The sequence below is a fragment of the Simochromis diagramma genome, unplaced genomic scaffold (genome assembly GCF_900408965.1).
Source record: "Simochromis diagramma unplaced genomic scaffold, fSimDia1.1 OVJJ01000753.1, whole genome shotgun sequence".
Lineage (NCBI taxonomy): Eukaryota > Metazoa > Chordata > Actinopteri > Cichliformes > Cichlidae > Simochromis > Simochromis diagramma.
Window position 1 is genome coordinate 14,441,311 of NW_024387523.1, and position 25,800 is coordinate 14,467,110.

A 25,800-nucleotide genomic window follows, 5' to 3' on the forward strand; every position below is an offset into this window, starting at 1 on the left:
TTTATGAGGTTTATCAAATTTTATTCATCACAACTTTGCTGATAAAAATGTAAAAAGAAGACATGAGGTTGATGTGGAAACACTTGAACAGGCAGCAGGGCTGTCACAGAATACCCTCAGCATTTTGAAATGTTATTTACTGTACATTGCAATGAATATCCACCTAAAGTGATTTAATACTCATTTTATCCTGAAGTCACGAAGTCCAGGACAGATTTCAGGTTTTTCTAAATTCTGTATCTGATTTAAGAACTGTGAATTTAATATTTGATTCAGAGCATGATCACAAGGGCTTTGGCATAACCGCAACACTGAAGATGAGGATCATTAAGGAGCGAGTGGGTTCGAGCCACATTCACAAAAAATAAAACATTAACACATTGTAGCAGGTAAAGATGATGGCCAATGACACTGTGACACTCATACTGCAGACAAACAGACGATAGAAGTAAACGATTGAATGCTACACTCTACTAATCATCACGCTGATTAAAAAAAATAGCAAAAACAAAATAAAACTAGAGAAAATGAACAGACATGGTGTTTGATCTTTTAAAAAGTACGTCATAACATTGTTTTTCTTTTACATACCGGATGAGCTTTTTAGCCCCTCGCTCATGGAGAAAACCGATTGAGGATTTTGGGGCCGACGACATTAAAAAAATAACATTAAGGATTCAAGTAAATGAAGGTGAAAAGAAAACAGAGCAATGATGCGAGATTTCTTGGACAATGACGGCTTCAAGTTCTTGTCATCGATCTCCTTGTCCTCGTCTTTGTTTTGGAGTTCGGGTGGCGACCGTGAATCCTCCGTGTCAGCGAGGGAAGACTGATAGAAGTATTTAAAAATGAAGGAAAACGACTACAAAGCGACACTACAACAATAAATTAATGCAAAAAAGTATGGCCCGAGCACGTGACACGACTTTTTTTCTTTTTTCTCATGGTTGGTTTGTTTCATTCTCACCGTAATCCCACACTGAATAGAAAGATCTTTCATAAAAAGTTATAAAATAAATAAGCACTCTTTCCCTTTGAGTTTCGAGTAGAAAAAAGTTGCAGGCCCGAGAGGAGAAAGAGCGATGAGATTTCATTGATTACTTGCAGTAGTATCTCTGCCCTTCGTCTTCTTTGGCCTTTGTGATCACAAGCACACGCACACATACACACATACATGTTGGTGGGTCACTGAGGCCCACGTAGACTGGACAGTGTAACGAGTGGTGCTAGTCCTCAGTATACCCAGTTCACTGGGACCCACTGGGGTTCACTGCACAGTTTGTCCACGGCTGCCTGTAACGTCTCGAAGGCCTTATCCAGGTTGTCGTTAATGATGGTCAGGTCAAAGTAGTGGCAGTAAGCCCTCTGGATGCGGGCGCTCTCATCCACCGTTTTCCTCAGATCCACATCCTGCAGAAACATGAAGGACGGGTCAGTTCTGGGGATAAATCCAAGTATGTATGTATGCATGAGTGTCAGTGTCCAGCACATAACAGTGAAGACCAGGACAGGTGGACAAATGATGAGTGTATGGATATTTATAGTCATGGTAAAAAGAAAGCAGACCCTCTGTCAATTCTAAGGTTTTACCTTTCAGGTCACAGTAAAAAATAACCTGGTCTTTCAAGAACAGAAGAACAAAATATAACACAACAGACTGCGTCTTACAAAAACTAAGCCAAAAATGCAGAAACAGTACGACAAAGACAAAAACTACACCCTTACTTCTTCCGTATTATGTGCAGCTGATATGGTGCTGCTAAAAGAGGCCAGGTGCTGTCAATCAATTCAAAATCGCCTGATTAACTGATGATCAACAAATGTAAGGACCTCCATAAAGGCAGAACCTTTGCCAGCTTGCCGGTCTGGAGCATTCGAGTGGAAAGCATTCATGACAGTTGCCAGTCTTCCCAGGAATGAACTTCCAAACACATTCACCTCAAGGTCAGACCGGTTACAGGCCTCAGCACGATAAATGTGAAAGTTCATGATGATTCAATTAGGAAAAAAACGAACTAGTTTAGAAGGGTTTCCAGGACAAATGCTCGTCTCTCTAAAAAGAAAATGGCAGCAATGCTTAAGTTTAAAAAGTTGCATCTGAACAAACCACAAAACATCTGGAAAAATGTCCTTTGGACAGATGAAAACAACGTGGAGACGTTTGGCCATAACACACAGCAACCAAACACAGCACATCAGTACAAACACTTTCATATCAACTGCCAAGCACTGTGTTTGAGGCGTGATGATATGCAGCCAGAGGAAACGAGCAGCTTGCAGTCATAGAGTTGACCATGAACTCCTCTGTATACCAAACTCTACTAGAGCCACATATAAAGCTATCTGTCCAACAGCTAAAACTTGGGTCATGCAACAGGACAATGATCCCAAACAAAGCAGCAAATCTACAACAGAATGACTGAAAAAGAAAAGAATCAAGTTGCTGCAATGGGCCAGTCAAAATGTTAGACCTCAGATTGATTCAAATGGTTTGGTGGGAGCTTCCGAGAACAAATGAGTTCAAACAACGTCGTAAAGAAGAGTAGAGCAAAATTCCTCCTCAACGATGTGCGAGACTACTGAAGTCATACTTCAAGTTATTGCTGCTAAAGGTGCTTCTACTAAATCAAGGGGTTTATGTCACTTTTAACATGACGCTTCTGCATTTTGGCTTTAAGAACATAGCATAATATGTTGTATGCTGTTGTTCATCTCAGATTTTTTTGTTCTGATATGCACAATGATAGAGATGATAGACGGTGTACTTTATTTTCACCACGACTGTATGTAATTTAAGGTACTTTTAGAAGGATTTTGTTTGACCAGCAAGTAACATGATCTGCTTCCAGGCAGTGTTTTGGCCACAGGGTCATTCAAATCGGCATACTTATATTTAGCCACCCTGTCCCTCAGTCTATTTTTAGTAAGGCCCACATAGAAAGCATATGAGGGTGATTTAATCTTAAAAGTGTTAAAAACATTAATAAAACCAGGGGGAGAACAAAATCTTAAACAATGAGAGGCAAACGTATTCCCTTCAGGCCACCAGTTACCACCAGACCCTTTTTTTTCAAATGTCTTTAGTGTGTCTTTTATCTCAGTGAATCAGTCATAGTTTTTGTGACTGACTACAGTTGACATAAAATATTGCACAGTTATCCCCATGATATGTAAGTGAGGGCTCAAATGTCAAAAAACAGTGACAGATAATGTAAGCATATCACTATGTATGCGTGTGTGCGTGTGTGTGAGAGAGAGCATGGTTGTTTGTGTGTGTTTACTTCATCCCATTGTTACGCATGGGTGTTATTAACCTACCGTGAGCTGCTTAGTTGTGAGGCCTGCATCCACCACAGCTTTGTGCATGGCCTTAAGAGTATCAAAATCTGGTGCTCCAATGAACACCACATAAGGCATGAACTCTGCTGTTTTCAGTACCTTCAGAGCCTGAAGAGAGACAAAGATGTTTTCATTATACTATACTTACATGGACCAGGTAATGTGTTAGGAATGAAAGGATGCCACGTTATTTCAAATAATAATTGTCAACCTACAGAGGTCTGAATTCAAAGACACCCCACAAATCAAAGTGAAAACAATGACACATTTTGGCAAAATTTCATTGCAGCAATAGTTTGTATGCATGCCTCACAATGTTGGGACATGCTTTTTATGAGAGACTGGCTGGTGTCCTTGGGGGTCTCCTCCCAGATCTGGAACAGGGACCTGGCCCTGGGGTAGTTGGATAGATGGAAACATAATATCCCAGAGTTCTTCTCTTCCAGGAACTGCCTACATACTCTTTGCACACGAGGCCGGGCATTCTCGTGCACCAGGAGGAACCCAGGACCCACCGCATCAGCCTAGGGTCTGGCAATGGGTCCAAGGATTTCATCCTGATAACTAATGGCAGTGGTGGACCTGCCAATTCTGTTATTCTAAAGGTAACGCCAATCAGACTCCATGGTGCGGGGCAGTGAATATAGAGACCACAAGACGCTTAGGCGTCTTTAGACCATCCTCATGAAGTCTGTTTCTGACTGTATGGTCAAACATAGTCACATCAGTGTCCTACTGCAGGTAATTTTGTAGCTTCAGCAGTGCTCATCCTTCTTGCACAAAGGGGCTGATACCGATCCTACTGACTAATGGTTGACGGGTTAAGGACCTTCCTCGGGCCTCACCAGATCTCCTAGAGTAACTGCCCGACTGCTTGAATCTCCTCCATGCTTTTGAGACAATGCTGGGAGACACAGCAAACCTTCTGGTAGTGGCATGAGTTGATGTGCCATCTTGGAGGAGTTAGACCTTTTGTCCAACCTCTATGGGGCCCAAGTATCACCTCATAATAACAGTAGTGACACTGGCCTTAGCTAAATGGAAAACTAGTGAAAAAACAATCAAGAAACATTAAGTACCGCCTCTGCTACTTAACTGATCAGATCGATATCATAGAAGTTTAATTGACTTGATGCTATACTGCTATACTGATTAATGTGTTCCTTTAAGTGCTTTTGAGTAGCATATTTTTTTCAAATCCTTTAACACAAGGTTATTATAGTTTAAAAGTAGATCTGAAATTGCAATTGAAAACCACACTGTCTCATAAGGCTTTGGTGCACTAAGACTTGGCAAGTCTACATGACTCTGATATATGATGTCATTTCTGAACTTTTCCCCTGACAAACATCCACCAATATTAGATTAATTAAAAAGACTAAATCTAAAAGTGGAACTAATAAAAACTCAACTGAAAGTAAACTTTCTGAAACAATGCAAACTCAACTGAAACAAACAGTCCCCGCTGGTCCAAACTTCACCTAACAAAACTCTCCAATGTTCTCACTGAAGGTCAAACACAGTGAGTAAATGCTGCACGTCAAAGCCACCCTTCACTGCATGAAAATAACCCTGCCACTGACATTCGCTCGCTTTGGACCCCTCTCATACCTGCGGGTTGACATCCAGGATGCAGGTGCGTCCCATTGCGACCACCTCGTGAATGCTATCAATCTTTGTGCCGTACAGGTTGCCGTCGTACTCGCCGTGCTCCAGGAAGCGGCCGGCCTTCACATCAGCCTCCATCTCTGTCCTTGAGGTAAAGTGGTAGGAGTTGCCGCCTAGCTCCTCATCACGGGGTCTCCGTGAGGTGTCTGACAGAAGACATGAATCAGGTAAATGTTGCACTGTTGTGGCAAAATTTGAGAAAAGCGGTTAGAAACCCGAGTGTGGCGTACATGGTATAGTGGTGCCAAAACGCGTGGGATGGAGGACCATCAATCGGTTCTTGAGGCTGCGTCGGCCCACTCCTTGGGCACCTATCAGAACCAGCGTCTTCCTCTGGAAAGCAGGAACCTTTGCCACTTCCTCATAGATCTGCAGTTCGTGTCTATCGAACTCTGTTCAAAGACATTTCAAAGCTGTTAGCCACTTGTAGAGAAAGACAATGAAGACATTAACCAAACATCTAGACCATGAAGAATATTCTGACCTGCGTTCTTGGCTGTTAGATACATCATCTTCTTCTTCTTTTTTCCAGCCAAGGTGCCACAAAGAATTCCTGCAAGACAAATATGCACGTTTATATCTTTGCTGTTACAGCATTTGGCCAGACGGGGGCAGGCATGCACTGAAAATACTAACTACCCATGATTTCTTTTCTTTTTTTTGCCATCAATCAGCTAAAAGCTTTAGAAGTGATAGAGGTCTGGCAGTAAACCAGTTCACAGGCCACTCCATCCCTTCAAAAACAGCCTCGGCTTAAGAGAGACATTAAGAACTTGGGTGAGTTTTAGCTCAGGAATGTTTCACAGAGTGTTTACACAAAGGTCTGGCATCACTGCCAAGAAGTACAGGTAGGGTACTCACCTGATCCATCCAAGTCTCTGGGAACAAAAGCTTTCCTCTTCTCCTCCAAGAACTGACTGGGGATCAGACCCGTGGCACCACCCACTACGTGACATGCCTGGGGATCAGTTCAAAGTTAAATTTAGAAAATTGAAAGTTTAAAGTTCAGTCAAAGACAGTCTGTGAAGGAAGGCTCACCTGCCACCAGTTGGGATCTTCTCTGTTTACAATCTGAAGAATATCACCTTTCTTGAAGGCCATACCTGCCTCCCGACAGGGGATCAAGCTGTCGTTGGCGGGATCATAGTCAAAGTATGGCCGGACATACACCTGTGAGGAACAGAGGAACAGGTGTGAGCTCCTGAAGTGCTTAAATTAGGATTGAAGAGGAAGATGGGCGTTCACAAAACAACAAGAAAGACAAAGCAGCTTTAACTCAGCATGGCTTCTCACACGTCGGCATGGTGACGGCAGCTCTTTCACACCCATTACGGCCCGTTTCCCACAGCCGCAGCCGACACAGCTCTTCATGCTGCGTCAACACGCTGCATGGGCTTTTGCTAGAAAGGGTAAGTGCTTTGGCCAGAGCATTAGATTAAACAAGCAGCCAGAGGAAGTAATAAAACAAGCCAGTGAAATATACTGTGCAGCGCGCTCTGAGCCACAGAGCAGGAAGTGATTTTGCATTACGTCTCATTCACTTTTACTGCCCTTCATTCAGTTTATAAGCATTTCCAGGTTTATGTGTTCCAAGATTCAAGGTATATATATATATATATATATATATATGTGTGGTTTTTTTTACACAGAAGACATAACTGGAGCGTGTCTGAGGGGAACTGTACAACAGCGTCACACACTACTGTACTCTGCATGTCAGAGAGCATGAAATTACTCCAAACACATGTGCGTGTATTTGGAGTGCGTGCATGACACAGAAACTGCTAGTGTGACCTAGATAGCATCTGGAGTGTTATTAATAGGACTCCCAGAGTTCAAATTCCTGCGCGAGGGATTGTGGGAAGGCCGTAGGACATATCGTCAGGATGGTGCCACCACCCAACATCTGTCACCGGTTACATAAGCAGGAGAGTGCGTGCCTGCGCTTGTACGTGCTCACCTGTGGAGGAGCAGGAGCGTCTCTGTAGCTCGGGAGTATTTTCAAGGTGATCCCTCCGCTGCAGTCTTTGAGCATCTCCTGGAGCTCAGTGGGATTATTGCCAACGTCTTTCCCGTTTACTTCCTTAATGATGTCGCCCACGTGGAGCAGACCCTGTCTGTCAATCATGCCTCCGTGAAGGATTCTCGCGATCACCAAGTCGTCTTTCTCCACACGAAATGTCACACCCTGAGAGGAAGAAGAGGGAGAGGGATGTTTTATTACCTCTGATTCCTGCGCACTCACACTCACCCCCTCCCTGCGCCTGGAGCCTCTGCCAGAGGTTTCTTCCTCTTAAAAGGGAGTTTTTTCTTCCCACTGTCACCAGGTGCTGGCTCGTGGGCGGGGGGGGGGGGGGGGGGGGGGGGGGGGGGTCGTCTGATTCTTGGGGTTTCTGCTAAGCATCACCCCTGTTAATTTTAGTAACCTATTGACCATGTTTGTAGTGTTGGCAGCTTTTGGAGCATTTTAAATTGAATTATCAAACAAATAATGTGGCACACTCATGCTAACACATTCAGTCAGCGTGCAGTCTCCTCTCACCAGTGGCTCCCCGGCCTTCTTTCGAATGCCAATCATGCGCACGGCATCGGCCTGCATAAGAGCGCTGTTCACCGCTGCGTCATTGGCTGTCTCAGTCGGAGGCGGGGCTTCGTAGCATTTTGAGGCTACTATGTCATGAGCCTCTAAAAGAGACTGAGAGAAAGGAAAAAAAAGGAGAGGGTAGGCGAGTGCTGAGGCTTAACTACATCTTATTGTAGACAAAGAAGCACAATTACACTTTCATAAAAGAAAAGTCGATACATTACTGAGTCCATTCCCTCAGTAGTTTTATTGTAAATGTCACTTGTGACCACAGTGGAAATTTAGTCTTCCTCACAGTAATATTAACAAAATTGTGACTTGATGTTTCAAGTGAATAGAAAAGCTCTGTTGGCAGACGTTATAACAGTGAAACGGGACAGTTATACCTCCAAACAGCCAACCAGCATATTAATAATTTAGGTGCAGCTTAAAAAGCAATCATCTAATGGATAAAATCCCAAATATGGATAACCACCCAAATCTAATCACTTAATGTCTGATTCGTGAGTATCCCTCCAACAGCTTTCATTCAAGTTGCTTTTTCCCCAGATATTATTACTGGTTCCAAATCACCACCAACCGCTCACTGGTGAAGAATACGAAAAGTCTGTAAAATCAAACACTCAGTTTGTGATGTAATATCTGTTTTCCTTTTCCCACCTAGCCTGCTTTCCCCCCTCCGCCCTCCGTATCTCTATTGCTCAGTAGGTCAACAGAGTCTTATCTTTCAGCTAAAGGCACAAAGAGCTCTGATTGGTGCAAGGGCTTCGCTCGGCTCAGAAATCTACCTCCTATTGGCCCTGCCTGTATAAAGCCCCTGCTAAGTTCAGGCACAGAGGTTAGTGTTCTACTGATGCATGAGCGCAGGCTCCAAAACATCTGATCTGTGCCACTGTAGCTAGTGTTGTAACATTTAGAGTACGACATACTGTTCAGATGAAAAGCAGTCCCCATTTCACAAACGTGCAGTAACATTACAACAACTACTGCTAATAAAAAAAGTAGAATAAGGTGGAAAAAAGTGTGCATCACTTGGAATAATATAAATTCAATAATTATTTGAAATGATTGCATTTAAAAAGCTGTATTCTTTTCAAGCTAACCACTTTTTCTCAGGGAGCATCAAGAAATGAATGTTGATGTAGAAATAGAAAAGAGGATGAAAACATACAATGTGCCACTCAACAAACGTATGGAGGGTCAATATATAACAGCTAAATGAAGAAATATAGAATAGAGAAAGGGCATAAGAGGACATTTAGCAATGAAGCAGAAGAGTCAGCAAAGCCAAAACCAATATGATAGGATACAATTTTGAAGACCTATTTAAACAAGAGCGCTTTAGATAAAACACAAGTCTTATTCCTCATGAGGCCCACAGGGAGACACTGTTCCCAGATTCAGAGTCAATATTCGCTTTGCTTTTAAGAGACAGTGAAAGTTTTATTGCTGCCAACAGAGAGCAGCAACACCAGAATTTATGTATTGATTATGACATAACATTATAAGTACAGTGCTGTAAAACAGCATCTGGTTTATCATAGTGTTTTGGGTTGCCACATATTACCTCATAAGCTAAGTTAATAACCAGTGCTTGTGTTAACGGCGTCTGTTCTAGCCTACCTAACTGTCCTCGCTCTTGCTCTGGCTCACCTGGAAGTGCGGCTCCTGGAGGATTCGAGACAACTCAGCCGCGCTGTCGTCTTTAACCTTGAGGTTGTTGATGTCGCCCAGGATCTCTGTCACCAGCTCGACGTTATTGTCCTGCACCGCTTCCAGCTTCACTTCCTCCAGCTGCTCTTGAGCCTGGGTGAGACAAAGAAGCTCAGGAAAAGTGGAAAGATGGCGGTTGCCTTTCATAACCTTCCTGGTTTTGTTGGTATTTATTTGGATGTGCAAAGACTGAATGACAGAAAGTGAGACTTGCTCAGTAGCCGTGATTGTAGATATGATATGATGCTCTACAGGGAGCATTTGAAAAAGCACAACATGACAAGACCCTGTCTGGAGGAGCTACAGCTGTGATTAAACTGAACTCACTGCACACTAGACTTCAAACAGCAGTGAAGGCGTGTTCGTAGGTGCATGCACTGTCAATAAAAAAGGCACAGAAATGCAAAGCTGCACAATTTTCTTACGTCATTATGCATTAGGTCTGATGCACATAGCACTGTGTGTTAATCAAAGCCTTACTGTACTTCAGCGCCTCAGCCAGATCAAGCAAAGTACTGCTGGGAGCAACATGTGGGGGAGTTTGAAGCTGGCTAGTGGTTTGTCTGCTCCCTGCTGCTTGCCCTGAGCTATGTGTGTGTGCTACCTTAGCCAAAGAGCGTACAATGGGACTTTCCATGATGCCGCGCAGGAAGAGCAGGTCGATGTCTTTGGCTCCGGCAGAGGTGGGCAGCTCACCCACATTATCCAACACCTGCTGCATGGCTGGACGGATGGGACGAGACACAAAGATCCAGAGAAACAGAGACAGAGAGAAAAAGAGAAAAGCCGAGTTAGCCAGGCCTGAAAGTCATTCAGAGTGTAAACATCCATGACACCGTTGAAGTCAAAGCAACAGCAAAAAGAGATCTGCTCACACTCCAGTGCAAAAGAAGACCCAAATGTTTCAGATGCAGTGAACGGGCATGCTTTCACTCAGTTTAAACTCCACAGCCAGGATAACATCTGGATCTAATCTGGGATGCTTTTGGTACTAATTACATCACTGAAAATGATATGTGGCCTAGACAGCATAAGATGGTCCAATATGGTAAGTGCAGTGTGTGCCAGCTGTGGCCCACAAGTCACGAGCTGGGCTTGAAACATGTTACAGTAAGTATTGTCTGGGCCAGCTTTCACCCAAATGTCACAACACAGCTGGCAAATGGTCTTTGAGTCAAGGCAGCCAGTCTTACCCTGAGTCAGCGCTGTCAGTCAAGAGCTGATTTGGCCGACAGGCACCATGTATTGTTCTCTGGGAGAGTTTTGGATACACATACTTTGTATACACAGACAAGCACCCCAGAATATTAAGCCTGGTCTGCACAGAGTGTGCACAGTTGTGTATATTCACTTTAAAAAAGCTTAACTTTAAAGCTTCAAAGTGCTTTTTTTTCCAGATTCCCTCAAGGCCCTAAACATTCAACTAAAGGCTCCTGGATTCAGATGCAGTCAGCCTCTATGCTGTTAACATAAACAGAGACAGGGAGAGGTGTGGACTGTAGGTATCAGCTAGCTGAACGCCCTAATGCCAGTGTCTTAAAGCCAATCTAAGCACATTTTAGCCATTTAAATCCCTGGAAATGTATGTGTATGTGTGTGTCATTTTACACCTATGTGGGTAATAACTATGTCCGGTCAGCACTTGTATACAGTTGATTCACTCTATGATTTCACTCTGCGTTTTGCTTCACTAACCCATTATTACTCTTAAACCCTGAGACATGTTCCATGTCATCAAGTCAAGCTATAGTCTATGACTTCAGCCCCCTCTTTAGAATAAAGTGCCCCATACCAAATCGCTGCTTTGAAAATACAGATTATGAAATGCTGACGTCTATATATCATATTTTTGGTAGGTTTTGCAATCTGGCATGTATACCTATTAAAAATATTGGACATTTAGCTTTTATTTAAAAGAAACAGTAACAAAAAGATGAAAAATAGAGAAAGAAAGGAATCGAAGTCATATTGGACTGAGGAGCCGCTCAGGACATTTATACAAATGCGATATGACCCTTTACCACTTGACCACAGCGCAGCTCTGCTGACGTGCACTTTAAAAATGTTTAATCAGCTTTTCTTATGTAAAAGAGGCACAAGCATTAAAAGTTTGGAACGCATTTTAACCAGGATAAATTGCAGCATCACACCATGTGGGAGAGTTGTAAAATATTACCGAAAAAAGTAGCATCTCTTGTGTAACACATGTTTCCTTCTGGTTGCTCATTTCTATCCAAATGAATGCCTCTCTGTGATTTAGATCTCAGTTTAATCACTGTTTAAATTCTGCTTTCTCTGGTTTGCTGCACTGAAACAGTCACGGTTCAACTCGAGCTCTACAGCGTCTGATAACCACAGGAGCGCAGGGAGACTGCATAAACAACAGGCTCGGTGCAAAACAGACCTTAAATATTTATGATCCTCTTTAAGAAGGACAAATAGGGGGGAAGAAGGTTAAAAACAGCACTGCAGACAATCAAACCTGTATATCAATGAAGCTTTGTGTATTTAAGGCACAACAGCACAATCTAAGACTCAGTACGGACATATGGACACAATAATTTATTTCTTCTGGGGGAACCACACACAGATCTTCCACAGGGCAACGGTCATTTCGGGAAAAGGCGTCTACACACAAACACAGACACACACAGACAAGACGAATATGGAAACTTAACACTACCATGGCACAACTAACTTTTGACTTGTATGCAATAAATAAAGCTACGTTTACTGCAAAACATGAACATATCCGGAGTGAAAGCCTCAAGCATACACACAATAACACACAGCTGAAACCTTTTGTATATCCCGGTGTCGTCTTCATTGACCTTTACCTACTTACTGCATCCCCGACAACAGGAACCCTTACTCGTCCACGCTTCTGTGCATATTACCTGTTAAAATTTCTGTCCGGTAAAAGTTGGGAAATGAACTAAAGCCTTCAAACTAAAGTCTACATAATCTTTTGGAATATGACACAGAGATCCAAACGCTGTGGCCTGAAGGAGTTGTTAAAGCTAAGAGATTACAGCACCAAACAGTTGTTTTTTTCCAGATGATTTATTCACATATAATGAATCACTTTCTTTTACCTCCTTGTAATTTCTCCCTCTGTGGCACTTTTGTCTGCAACATCTAACCACTGCATCGGTATGCACACCTACAAGCACGATGTGCACTGAATGCTGATGTAGAGATCACTGCTCTGTTTCTAAAGGAATGAAATCCCAGGAGAAAGAAAAAACCTCGCAACTTGTATTAAACATGGTATCATTATTTATTTTTATTTTTTTTTTAGCTTCTGAGATGACTGTCAGAGAAGCAACTCCACTGACACATCATCCATAACAAAATATATCTGAGGGTGTTTTTTTCTTTTTTCAGAAGTGCAGTGCAGTTCCTGGGACTCTCACAGCTAAAGCTGCTGTAAAGCAGCGCTTCTTAACCGCTCGACTGGATCCCAAAGGTAGGCTGAAATACTGCTGTTTACCTAAACTACTTTAAACATAATTACACTTGCTTATCCTGTGTCAGCTGTAACACCAAGGCGCTAACTGGGAGGACTGAGAGCATGTTTAAACTGCTTAGGAAAGAATCAAGGATATCTGAAATGCTAACTTAAAGTAATACATAATATAAATGACTGAATCAGTTGGCTTTTACTTGATAAACTGTTGAAAAGAGAACTGAATAAACTGATGTGTGTTAAATATTATTAGCAGGTTTTAGCTAGCTAAATGTTAGCTAGCTAAATGTTAGCTAAAACGGACAAAGGATTTAAAAAATTCACTGAAACTTAGCTGCAGGTAAAACTGGCTAATGTAGGTTCAAATTCATGTATTAATCAAAGTAGAACAGAATAAAAGTCAAATAAAGTAGTTCTAAAATGAATTAATAAAGATTGAGAAATTATTGGTTGTAACAGATAACTGCTAAAAGATTTGGATAAACGTTCAAATAGCATTAGAAATGGAAAAATTTCTAATGCTAAAAATTGTCTTATCTACTGAAATTCAGTCCCCTTAGTTATAAAAACATATTCTTCATCTAAACTAGCACTGGTTTAAAATAGAACCTGTTTTTTTTTTTTGAAATTCAACTTTTTTTGGATATATCGGGCAAAATTTTTTCTTCTTTCAGACATATGAAACACTTGTTGTGTGCAGTTATTATTTACTTTTTACCCTCTGCCTGAATCTGCTCCAATAGACTGGTTGTTGTGGTTTTCAAATATGTGCTGTCAACAGGAAAGTTGCAGAGTGCTCTCTCGTGGGCAAACTGCGCAACCTCGTCGCTCACAGTTTTTGTATTTGTTACTTTACTTCGTTATTTTTTTAAATCTTCATTTATAAATGATGATGATATTGGCCCACTGATAAATTAATCACAGCACAGGATACCGTTGATTGACGTATGACAGAATAGTAAATACATTAATGTTACCTAGCCTGTCTGGTAGCAACCAATCATTAGCTGCATTAAACACACATTAACAAACTGCTGTCCTGTGTGGACAAGGCTTTATTTATTCATTGCTTGGTATCCATCACAGGGGACTCAAGCAAATCTGACACAACTGTGGGGATATAAATGTTGGGAACTGTCGCTCTAAAGACTTTCCACATGAAGCTGAAGAAACCACTGGAGTTACCCATCTAAAGCCTTCCATCTTAAATGAAAGATAACAATATCCCACTATTCATCCTAATATTTGAAAGCTCCCATCTTCCTCCTACTGTCCTCACCTCCAGATGTTTCTGCTCCCTGGGTGGATCGTACAGCCGGGGGCCCCTCCACGGCATGCTGTCCCAGGGGTGTCACCTCCTCCTCTTCCTGTGCCCCATTGGGACAGGAATCCTCCATTGCTGTGACCATCGCCAAGCTCTTCCTCCCTGTTGCCACAAGTATGCTAAGGCTAACCACGAGTAAACCACCAGTAGCTCTGCCAATATGTCTTCTGTCTTGTCTTTTCTGGCACTGCTGACCCTCCACACTTCAAAAAAAATGCAGAAAGGGGAGATAGGAGCAAGAGAGACAGAGGGGATTGAGGGCGAATAATGAGAGAAGAGACACAAAGACAGCGACAGTAGAATGGGATTAATATCAGAGGATATTAAGAGACGAGGAATGATAGGGGAGTGAAGAGAAGTAGGAAAGCTGAAGGAAGATATTTTTTTAAAAAGAGAAAGGAAAAGAGGCTGATGGTTGGACGAGTTGGACGAGTTTGCAAAGACAGGCGTGAAATGAGACGGAGAGAGGCAGAAAGCTGGATAGCACTCACAGATGTGGACATGCATTCAGTGCCTGCTAGTTCCCTCCCTGTACTCTGACTTTAATACCTTCTCATACTACTACCCCCGCCTCTTTTGATAACACACATAAACACACACACACATAATCCCACGATCCTCCTTTACCAGGCCTGCTTGAGTACCCCTCCTCTTGTATCCCTGACCCCACCCAAAGTCAAGTTAACCCTCTTGTCTAGACAAAGGCACACACACTCACACACACTAGTTGAATGTGTCATTATGTAAGTAATCTTACATAAGTGCTACTAAAGAGGGCCTGACCCTACATTCCCATTCTTGTCCTCCTTCTTGCTCCCATTCACACTTATTCTGCTCAAAGCCAGAAACTCTCAGTTTGTGCACACTGTGCTCGCACGAATTCCCTCAGTGGTCGTCCAACTCTTTGATTCTTCCTCAGCCCAACGGGAGCTTTTTCTCTTTAATTTTTTGCTTCCCCCCCTAAAATGAATGTGCCTCTCACCACCTTACATCTCATTAAATGAGTAGACTCGAGTTGCTGACAGGATTATGCACATTTTTTTGGACTGCAGTTTTTCTTGTTTCTGCCTTTAGCCTAAGTACGTCTGCACAAGCTGCTGGCTGCATGACTGTTTCTTAACAGAAATATTATCTTAATAACCGTTTGACCCTGTCTGTCCTGATTTATATTGAGGATATTAAGTAACATTTCACAAAGAATACTTTAACACATCACAGCAAGGCTCTCTTGGAAATAAAAGGCAAGTGATGTTGCTATACTTACTAAGAACTCTTTGAGGCTATGCGGCATAAAGTTGCTAAGAGCTAAATAAAAGCTCATAATCATAAAGTTCAGTATAGCTCACATGTTTAAATTACATGCTTTAAAGTGAATACTAAAGGGCAGTTGATAAGCTTATATAGGGATAAAATTAGGAACTGACCAGAATTCAGTTCACCTTAGTGGTGCGGCCCCCAACAACAGTCCCAGTTCCTCATGTGGCGCCTTGGAAAAATCCATTGCTTACCCCTGCTTTAAAGTATTGGCTCTTCCTTTTCTTCAGTAAATACTTGTTAAAGCCTATTTTTTTATCAGGCAAAATTAGCATTCCATTTAATATCACAAGGAATCTTGCTGGTTAAGCAGTGCTAGCATTAGCAGATGTGATACCAAACACATTATTGACTCCATATTTTTGGAAGTTCTCCCCTAGTCTGTCATCTGATTACGACTTGGTTTAGAGACAAACAAAGAGACAAACAGCTGCCTGACCATGTCAGCACAGTCCAATTAGACCATTTTTGTAGGAGGCCAGCCTATGGGCCATTACTCTATGAATAATAATATAAAAAGTATAATCACAATAAATACATTGTGCGTACAAATATGACTTAGATGTTATGATGACAGGGAGCAAACATTGGCTGAATGCTCTGATGCGTTTAGCTCTAGCATGATGTTACGTAAAAGCTTAGCATCAACCACACAAGAACCACACAACTTATAATATCATGTCAGCAGTGACACTACTGTAAAGTACTGCAGCTAGCCAACTCTACACTGCTGTCATCAAGAGTACTTAACTGGATTGCAGAAAGCAGCTACAAGCAGGTCAGTTGCGCTTGTATAACACATGTGACGATGTGCTTTGGTCACCATGTAAAGGAGCACTGAGTGAGCAGGTGCTGGACTGGCTAACTAATGACAGACATTTCAATTTTTACAGCTATGCAAGAAACAACAGTCAGCTTGAGAACCCCTGAATTAGTGCAACCATGGCACTCTATAAGACGCGAAGGATATGCTGTGATTTAACCTGAGATTCAAATCTTCATTTCTGTATCAAGACCAAAGTCATGGAAGCAAAAATGAGAATAATCTAGAACAAGCTCCTCCCACTGCCCCCCATCAGGCTCCTCCCAGAGCGTCACAGCTGTGCAAGAAGCAAATCTGTAGGCTTTAATCCACCCCGCCTCTCCCTCCACCCCATCCTCAGCAATACCAGTCAACCCCTCCCCCAACTCAGGACGCGGGATTTTAATCCTGCCACGAAAGCACTGGATTACAGAATCTCTCTCTCCCTCTTTCGCCATATCTGGTGTTCAAACATGTCCACAGGGCTGAAGTATGCTACATAGCTGTGCTTGGCAAGGGCTGAAATGGCCTTTAGCGACGCACTGCAACACACTGGCAATGACGCTGAGTGCAGAGGGAAGCAAGAGATTTTCTCTTTGGCCATCAGTGCAGTGTCACAGCACATTTCTCCAACTAAACTACAGGCACTCGACACGGCTGATCGCACACGCAAGGTTTTTTCTCTAAAACGTCGATCTAATTGCTCGTCTTTAGAAAGTAAGGCAGCGACTGCCGACTTCACACAGAATTTAACTTAGGCAGAGCAGCTGGATGAGAAGAACTAAAGCACCGTGCCATAAGAAAGCACCCTGGGAAGACTGCACAGACTTAAAAAACAAACAAACAACTGATCCACAAGCGCCAGATCTGTAATGAGCAAAGCAAGACTGTGCTATAAATTATTAAAGCAATTGTTCTATTATTCAGAAATGAGCAAATTTGTGTATATATAAAAGAATGCATGCTGGTACTTTAAAAGGCGAAGACAGAGAGAAGCTTTTGCGTATTCTATCGAAAATACAATGACATCTAATAATAGCCAGTAATGCAAAAGCTGTACTTTCTGCCAGTCAGTCAGGTAAGATTTGGGGACGCTAAATAAATATATACAGAGTTTGGTTATATAAAACTGATGCTTTAATCCCACGCTTTTAGTTTAACATCAGCATGGCCCTTTCAAGTACAGAGGAAGTGCTGTCAAAAGTGAAATCCACACGGGTACACAAGCACAAACACACACACTTAAAAGAAAACCAGCTGCTTCCTTACTTATTCAAAAGTAAATCTTTAAAAGTAAAGATTTCCGGACCAACACAGTTCTGGCTGGCAGGTCTCCCAGCGAACCAACAAAATCATGTCAGCATGCAAGAAAAAAAAACACATTTCAACATCTCCGGTGGGTTGAGAAAGTTGTGTTTACCTATGCCAGTCGGTGTAGCCCAAGCCCAGTCCTACTGGCTGCTCATCAGTCAACTGTGAAGACCTGAAAAGACAGGGGAAGGGGTGGGAGATGTGTGAAAGTTTGTGAGGATCATCCGTATGAGCCATGAATATTCAGTCCTGTTTGCTTTGCTGCTCGCCAGTTTTCATCATTCCTCACATAAACTCACTTGAGGATTCAGATACACAGTCGTGCTTACCAGTCCCACCCAATAACTCTGGTCTCCCTGTGAATTATTACTTGTATCTGTCTATGTCATCCCTTCCTCTCGTGGGATGCCTTTAGACAGAAATCCCTGACAATTTAATGTCTTTAGCTATTCAGCGATGCCCGCATCATCAGCTGGCATTGTGTGGGAAATGGCCACTATTCTCTGAAAGTAATGACGAAGCGGTATGCATTCACACCCAGTAAACCTCTCTTCTCATTTTGACTTGCAAACCTGTCTGAGTCTCATGCAGAGGTTTGCCAGCATCTGAGGTGTCGTATTACAGATTTTTCTGTCTCAGCGTGCTGTTGCACACTGTAATGCAGATACAGTCATTCTTTCACTGTTTATCCAGCACAGTTGATATTTAAGAAAGAAACTGTACAGAAAAGATGGAGTGTTACTAAAGCTGTGCATTTCTCAGTTTTAAATTGTATCTTTGAGGACTTTGTTACTAGTAGCCTGTCGCAAAAACACATAATTTGCTCACATTTCTTTAATCGAATCTATGGGGAAAAGGGGACAGACCTAACAAAACAATTTAAAGAAGATAAACAGTAAAGTCATGTCCTTAAGAAACAGATGAAAATACAGTAAAGACAGTCTCAGTGGAAGCATGGCTGTCAAGGAGCCATTCTTAAAGAGGGGAAACGTGGAGAAAATGCTGAGGTATGCCAAATTAAACAAGAACTGGACTGAAAATCAGTGGGAACAGGTCTGATGGTGGAGGGACTCCAATTGGGAAATTTATGGTTCAAACCTTCATCAATAGGTACGAAGCAGGTCAAGAGAAAGACACAACAGTGAGTGTCTGCAGCCATCTGTAAAACATGGTGCATGGTGCAGACTCTACCATGGTTTTGGGCTGCATTTTAACCAGTAGTATTGGGAATATTACCAAAATTGATCAACTTATGAAACAGAAAGTACTGGCAGATTTTGATCCACCATACAAACCTTCTGGAAAGAGTCTCATTGGCAATAGCTTACGTTTCAGCATGACAATGTTCCTAAACCGTAAAAGCATACAAGGATAGAAAAACACACAATGGTACACTGTCAGTCGTGGATTGAGCTCTGCAAGGTGTGAACCATAGCATTATTGAAGCAGTGTGGGATCATCTTGTTATAGAACAAAAGAAAAAGCAGCCAGAGAAGATCCAAACATCCAAAAAAGAGTTTTGAATGTCCTTCAAGAAGCTTGAAGAACTATTCCTGAAGACTACTTAAAGAAAATACAAAAAGGATAAGAGAGTTCAGGCTGTGTTGAAGAATGAAGTTGATCATACCATATTAACTTGTTAGAATTGTACAAACCCTGTTTTTGTCTTATATCCTACATTTCCACCTACTTTGAAGGACTCTCTAAGCACATGAGGTATTCAGAACATGGGCGTTTTAAGTCTGCTGATGACTTTCATATATGAAGGAAAATGTTTTATCCTGTTTTCCTTATCAAGAATGAACCTTCAGGTCTAAGTAGTCAGAATTAGCTTTATACACACACAAAGAGGATTTTTGCATCAGCCACATAAAAGCCATTTCAAACACCACATCCTCGCTTCTTTTTCTTTTCTGTCTAAACTGTGAATGCAGGCAGAAAGCACTGCTCCTTCCAGCAACATGCCCTGCCCCGCTGTACGATATTTAATTGTGTCTAATAAAACTGCAAAGTCTGGCAGAGTTAAACACATTCACGCTGCCCTTAAGAGCCATTGTGAAATGGACCGTTACAAAATGCAAGCCAGCATAAAGAAGAAAAACCTGCTTTGAAATGCTGTTATTCCATATAACTGATAGCTGCATGATCACTGCATTCAGCCTTTTTCACGTTCTCCTTTATTTTTCTCACCTCAAGCAGTCAAGGCTTTCAATAGTCTAATAAAAGTTGCAAGTTATGTCTGCTTATTTATTATGAGAAATGATCTGGAAGACCTCTCAAATCAAGAAAGTAATCTTCTTTTATATACTCCCCTAACACACACATCGCAGGTACATCTTGGTCTTAAGCCGCTCCCTAGGTAACAAGTACCCTCCTGCAAAATCACACTACAGAAAATTAACAAAAAGGCGATGACAACACAGAGGAACCTCCACCCATCACTTGTTAGCAGTTATCTCTTATTTCTGTCGCAGTATTTTTTCACCCAGTCGTACCAGAGCTAACTGGTCACCTACTATTACAAGAGGGAGAGTACAGGGGTCAGTTCATTATACAACACAGATTAAAATCAGGTTCTGCACGCTCACTGGAAGTGAAAGATATCCCCTGGAAGAATGTTAATAGAGGCAAAGTCACCAGGCAGTTCCTCGCCTAATCATCCGCATCAAGGGGCAGGGAGCCAAGATGGACCAATCGAAGGGGCCAAATGAGGAGGGAGGAGCAAAGAAACAGAACCCTATGATATATCATTTGGCTGATATCGGACCTTTCCAGGTATTTCAGTATTGGTATATGTTGGTCAGTATAAAAACCTTTTATTTGTTTAATATTATGCAGAAGAAAATGCAAAGGAGCCGTTGTGAAATAATGCTGATCAAAGCAGATCGAGCGCTACTGTTCACAGTACTTCCAGGATTGTCTGCAACACAGAGTAGAAACACAAAGCAGTAGAGTCTTCATGGTTAGTTGGACTGGTAGTTATTTAGCACTCACCACTTCCTATACACATCCATACAGTGCCTTAGTGACTGCACTATCTATATTAATATTATATCTGTCCCCCTAAAAACTAAACCATTAGATGGGAAGAAAGAAAAAAACAGCAAGGGTCACAATCTGGCCTTTCGAGGAGTGTGTAAAAGGGAGTGAGAGAATGTCAGACGAGCCGAGCAGGAGAGAGATTTAGAGCATGACAATAAGGACCAGATAAAAGGCACATTAGGAGTCTTGAAGAAAAAAAAAAAGAACAATCCTTTAAAGATTAGACAAGGTTGTGGGGAAAGCCTCTCAAGTCTTGGGAAGTTCAGAGGAGGAGAGAAAAAACATGAGAGTCTAGAGGGAGAACAAAGAAGAGTGGTTGCTGAACGCCCTTTCACTTTTTCAAGAACCTACCAAATAACCTTGTCTAGCTATAAGCACAGGAACGTAATTGTAATTAAAGGTCCATAAAAATCTGATGGATATTTGCTTAGCTTATTTTTCTGCACAAAGCTCCTCAGTGACCAGGTTGATCTGTCTTATGTTGAATTTATGGTTCCACAAATGTGTCTGTTTGCATATGTTGCAGTCAGAAGTTCACACACACTCATCATGGGCGTGAATATCATGATAAATTCAGGCTTTTGCTTTTTTAATGAGGTGTATTGTTTGTACGAATACATCTTTAATGACTTTTAAGCAAAAACAAGTAGAATTGGCTGCACATGTTTGGATTTATTTTGGTTTTTCTCTAATCCAAACAGGGCCTAAAGTCAGGCTCGAATATATATACATACACTACTATTAATATTTGGTTTAATGCTCCTTTTGTAGCCATCAACAAGCTTCTGAATTCATTCTGGCTGGATATTTGACCACTTTTATTGGCAGAATTGGTAGAGATGAATTACCAGACTTCATTTGCCTGCACTGACCCTATGACGAGGGGTTTTGAGCAATGCAAACATGTTTCTGTGCAGTTGTTCAAAATCCCAACTAAACATTGCTTGAGTTGGATGATGCTGTGCATCGGGTGAATGCTGATTGGTTGAATAGTGGACTGCAACAGGGAAGGGTGTGACATCAGAGTTCATAAAAATGGGAGAAATATAAAAAAACAAAAACAAAAAACATTCAAAAAAAATCACAAATACAGCATGAAAAGTACAGAAAGTGGCTGCCAGTGGTGCACTTCAGCTCTTTGTATGTTATAACTTTACTCTTCTCTTTGGCTAGCTAGGGTCAACAACAGCACAAGCAAGAGTAGCCCACAGACTGGTTATACAACTTATTTTTGACACTACCCCCATCTAAAAACAGACGCTCTCTACAGGTAGAAGGACAGCCAACATGCTAACCCCACTGAACCATAATTTCCCCTTTTCACTCAGCATGTCCTGTGCTCAGAACTCCTCTGATGTCTCAACACCTCTGCAGTCTGATCCTCTTTTCCAACTCTCAGGACGGAAAATCACAGAAAATGGTGATTTGCATTCCTGGCTGCCATTGGCTGGTCCGTATGAAAGAACGAGCCCTCCGAGTTCCTCCCCGTTGCCAAGCACTCAGATGATGGACGGCTCATGGAAGAGGGATTATGGAGAGGATCAGAGGGTTTGTTCTTGTACAAAACATCACTGCCGCTTCACTCATGTAAACATGCGTGCGTGTGCATGTGCATATGCATGCTATTAAAGGCGCAGGCGAACATCAGCGGGATGTGTGGTTTTAATTCCTCCAGTTCTGGTCACACTAGCAGGAAATCTGAACTCTACCCGAGACCTGCTGTGTGGGAGTGAGCACATTTTGCAAGTTTATAGTCTACGGTGAACAGTGCTACGCCTCTTGGGATTGTGAAGCACAAATGCACACTCAGAACCTGCCCCATAAGGCATCCATCCTGTGAGAACTATTCAGCTGATGTTTGTATATTCTGTCCACCCCTATTCTGTATCCTCCTGTGCCCCAGGCTCTGCGGAGAACTGGGCTCTGAGAGCAGCCGTCACTCTTAGTTCCCCTCAGTGACTTGAGAATCACAAAAGAGGCCAGTGAGCTCTGTCCTGCCTTCAGGTCAAGATGTCACTTCACTGGCTGGTTCCAGGGGAAGTTTACAGGGCAATTTGTAAACTTCCTTTAACCTTGAGCTGCAGTGGCAGACTCATAAGAACAGTGTGTATTTGAAAATGTACATGAGTGTGTAATAACTGGCTATTCATGCAACAACTCCAATCACATAGCCATCCATGCTGTCGTGCCTCTCACCCATCACCTTCTGCCTCCAGACAAACCCTATGTAGGTCACTCCAGCTGCTCAATAAGAGGATTACACTGCGACCCCCTAAGATGGCTATCTTAGCAGATCAGTGTATGCTTAATTTTTTTTAACCATAACCATGTTTCCCAAACAGTCATCACTTTATGACTGCAGCTGCAGGATGTTGATTAAGCCACCTCAGTTTCTCCCGATCCACCTCTACGATGAGCAAACCGCTCCATCCTTCTGCTGATTCACGCTTACCTCTGCTCATCACCTGATGCTCAAATCACCACCATTTTCAAGGCAATAAATTTCTGCACTGGAGCGATTTCCACACATCACCAAGAAATGACCTCAATTTCCTCTCTGGTGAGGTTCCAGCTGGTGGGATGTCTGCGCTTTGCCTCACAGCTTGGGAGGATATAATTACACAGCTCGTCAGAAACTCTCAGCGCCCAGCGCGCATCATCTTAATAACGAGTACCCTCCTGACATAATCTAACCCGCCACATGGCCATGCCTGCATCTTTGCAGCCTTTCCGCTTTCCCAGCCTCCTGCTAGTGATCGTTAGTGTTAAGGAAGAGAGAGGGAGGGGATGGAGCGGGGAGAGGTGATGCAACAGTGCTTAAAAATGACAGCAAAAGTTTAAAAATGAGAAATCTGATGAGCGGTGTGGGATGGTAAAAAGGGGAGAAGAGATAAGGAAAATGAAGGATTTTGTCTTATTTCATATTTGGATTTTTAAAATTATTTTTTGCCAAATACTGCAATCAGATTTAGCCTCTGTCTAAAACTACAGCCTGCAGCATCCTGCTAGCTGAGCCTCCTCCAGGAAATGGACCGAGACTTTGATCTGGTATGCGCTAACGATGGCCTTACATCATCTCAATGCAAATAAGCTTCCAGAAAGAAAAAAAGAGGAAGCTGTTGATCTTAGATATTTATTCTATCATCTTCCCTATTTTCATCACTTAGTTTTTGTGGAGTTTGTAAAGGAGATTCAACCTTTTATTTACCAATTTGAGCAAGAAAAACATGTAAAACCAGGCCGTCTTCTTTGGCAAACAGCTTGTTTTATTGCTGGTTTGTAGTGGCATGCTTCTTTAAAGCCTCTGTGATGGATAAAATCTGGTGAATCAGCAGTATGGGCTGCAGCAAAAACTGCCAGACATTTGCCTGGCAGCGATTCTGACACAAGGTTCTTTTCAAAATAATGTTCCTTTGCACTTGAGGCTTAGTTTGGTGTTCGCAGAGATGCCGTTTGCTCATGATAACAGTTACTATGGTGTCAGTTACACGTTAACAACAGGGAGGTGCAGCCTGGTGGAGGGCAGGGAGGGATTATTATGTAGATAACAGCTTTCTCATACATGTGTTGTTCATAGCTGGGAGGTCTGAGTCACTCCACTTTCCCCAGTCCATTGCTCTATGTCTCTACCCTCCCTCCTATCTCCCACACATGATAATTAATAATAGAAACGACGAAGCTTCGGAGGGTTGGATTTGGGGTTCAGCATGGCTCACTGACCGGGGGCATATGTTTAACTCCGAGATGACACAAGGGGGAAATGCATAGCCGGGCTGAGAAGTCTTACTTCAGCAGAACAATAAAGGTCATCCTGAATCATGACTCAGAAGTCTTAAAGGACATCCCCAGCAGCCACTACAGACTTGCTCTGATGTACTTAACTAACTCAGTCTCCTTCCTTTCCTCCTTTTGTTTACACTAAGAGAGTCACTAAATCTGATTAGATCATTGACATGAACAGAGAAACACCCATAAGCGCCTGTTAAGATGCAACAAGATACATCTATTCCTCTCAGGGGTCTGCATAGCCTGTGTAGCACCTCTGGACAGATCCACAGTGATGTTGTGTATGTGCATGGGCTTCCCCCGTCACGTGCACGATGCTAAACTGCTTATAAAGCTTGCCAAGTGACCCTGTGATGTGTTCCTCTGAGCAAGGAAGTCTCCCTGGTTTTATGTTTCGATTAAGTGGCAGCATAAAGTGGTTCTGACATCATGTAAGGAGATTATTATGGGATGGTGCACTCATTCATTTCCAGTGGAGGACAGAAAATAAAAATCAATGCAGTCGTCTAGCTGTACCTCTGGTTGGCCAGTTTGTGCCAAGCCAAGGGTCTGCTGTGTTTTCATTCAGCTTTAGCTCAGTGTGCTGATGCTCGCTGGTAAAGTTTTTGTCTAGTCAACAAAATAAAAGAAATAAAAGAGTTTTAATTTGGTCTGATGACAGAGTAAAAAATCTATCTTTCTCGCTCTCTGTCCTTTCCTTGAGCCCACCCTCCTTTGCTGGTGGATGTTGCAGTCAGTCACACTGGGACGTACGCGTGTTCCAGCCTTCTCATCCTGTCAGCGCAACAACCCGCAGCTCTTTCCTCTTATCTTCCTGGAATCGGCACACGGATCTGGCGCACGGATCCGCGCGCTCGAACAAGTGTGCCACATCCCGTGCCAAACGCCTGAGCCGCTTTGGCTGACCGGACAACCGTGCGCTCAACCATCTCGCCACACGTGCGGCCATTTTTTTGTTACCCATCCGAGCCATTGTGGCGTAAGCACACTTACGACTACAACCCATCCCATGTATTCCTCGTCACGATAGGCAGGAGTAAAGGGGGGAGGAAAGGACGCGTCCGGGTTCACAGTAAGCGCCCACAGCGAGCTGTTACGTGTCGGAGTGGAGCTTGTTCTGACAGGCATAGGGGACGAACCTCTCCTTCTTCTGTCAAACTCCACTGCTGTACCTCAAACACACACACAGCTAAGTGTCTTTGTCTCCCATTTATAGTGCCAGTTGATGAATGAATTCCCAACATCCACGTTTCGGATATGATCACGAGCGGTGACTTACCTGTGGATGGCGCGTGCGACTTCGCGGTAGTCCGCCGATCGTCCCGGTTGGACATTCAGACCCCCCTCAGCTGTCTGTCCCGGTCCCGCAGCAGACTACCAGAGCACACGACGTCAATCAAACCGACACGCCCGGCCTCCTCCCTGACGTCAGGACACACAGACCAATG

The 25,800-nt window shown here is 42.7% G+C and overlaps 1 protein-coding gene across 3 annotated transcripts; it reads right to left on the reverse strand.

Moving 5' to 3' along the window:
- On the reverse strand, positions 1–25,762 carry pals2b (protein associated with LIN7 2, MAGUK family member b). Of its 3 annotated transcripts, XM_040019911.1 has the most exons (14): positions 25,632–25,761; positions 17,634–17,696; positions 14,053–14,300; positions 9,927–10,027; positions 9,245–9,397; positions 7,550–7,702; positions 6,968–7,195; positions 6,046–6,177; positions 5,869–5,965; positions 5,492–5,560; positions 5,238–5,399; positions 4,951–5,153; positions 3,319–3,447; positions 1–1,410 (listed from the first exon to the last, which is right to left on the reverse strand). In XM_040019911.1, exons 3-14 carry the CDS (start codon positions 14,180–14,182, stop codon positions 1,234–1,236), a joined length of 1,734 nt encoding a protein of 577 aa, XP_039875845.1. In that variant the 5' UTR covers positions 14,183–14,300; positions 17,634–17,696; positions 25,632–25,761; the 3' UTR covers positions 1–1,233. The 3 variants fall into 3 exon arrangements, with proteins under 3 accessions (XP_039875845.1, XP_039875847.1, XP_039875846.1); XM_040019913.1 differs by lacking the exon at positions 7,550–7,702 and having other exon boundaries at positions 25,632–25,762; XM_040019912.1 differs by lacking the exon at positions 14,053–14,300.
- Positions 25,763–25,800: the final 38 nt, after the last annotated feature.